The sequence below is a fragment of the Penaeus monodon genome, chromosome 25 (assembly GCF_015228065.2).
Source record: "Penaeus monodon isolate SGIC_2016 chromosome 25, NSTDA_Pmon_1, whole genome shotgun sequence".
Lineage (NCBI taxonomy): Eukaryota > Metazoa > Arthropoda > Malacostraca > Decapoda > Penaeidae > Penaeus > Penaeus monodon.
In genome coordinates, this window is record NC_051410.1 from 18,042,129 (window position 1) to 18,042,841 (window position 713).

Consider the following 713-nt stretch of genomic DNA (forward strand, 5'->3'; position numbering starts at 1 on the left):
TTCCCTCCTCCTGTCTTCTCATCATTTTTTCCATCCTTTATCCCTGCTTGATATTGTGCATCTGGACCTCCCGCGAAAAAACAACAGTAAAAACTGACAATACTTCCTCTTTCCTTTTTCACAATCCTATTACTCAACACAGCCCCCAGTCACTCTAATGCCCCCGCAGAGCTAAATACACTCAAACCAACACGACGGCGAGAAACAGACCCCTTGATTAAGATTATGCTTTCCCTTGTACACTACCCAGCCACTCTACCATACATCTATTCGAGTATTCTAATCGCCCTTTCAGTCTCTTACGGTGCTGATTAAGGACAGGGGTCGACTGGCAGCCCGCGGGATGATGGGGAAGGAGTCACTGCTAAAAGCCAGGCGGTTGTACAGGCCCTCGTCGCTCTCCTCCCCCGATGAGTCGTCGCCGCTCTCGTCGTCCATGTCGTCCATGTTGATTTCGCTCGGCTTGATGGGTAACTTCGAAAAAAAGGAAAAGAAAAGCGATAAGCGATGAGTGATGCTGATAAGTATGATGATCAAATCAGAAAATATAACATGGTAGTAATAATAATGGCGTTTATAAGATCTAATGGCATGAAGAAAATAGATAAATAAAGTGGGTGCACGTCAAGCAACGTGTAGCTACATCTGAAATACATCCAGTGGTAATATTGCTTCCGCAACTACTACTGTTAAAGTCAGTCAACTTTGCAATG

The 713-nt window shown here is 44.7% G+C and overlaps 1 protein-coding gene across 1 annotated transcript in view; it reads right to left on the reverse strand.

Moving 5' to 3' along the window:
- Positions 1-713, reverse strand: part of LOC119589092 — a gene marked incomplete at its 5' end in the record, with an annotated part of 9,180 nt that overhangs the window by 2,234 nt on the left and 6,233 nt on the right. The window contains 1 exon segment of the mRNA XM_037937668.1: positions 304-474. Within this exon segment, the coding sequence (XP_037793596.1) occupies positions 304-474 (171 nt within the window).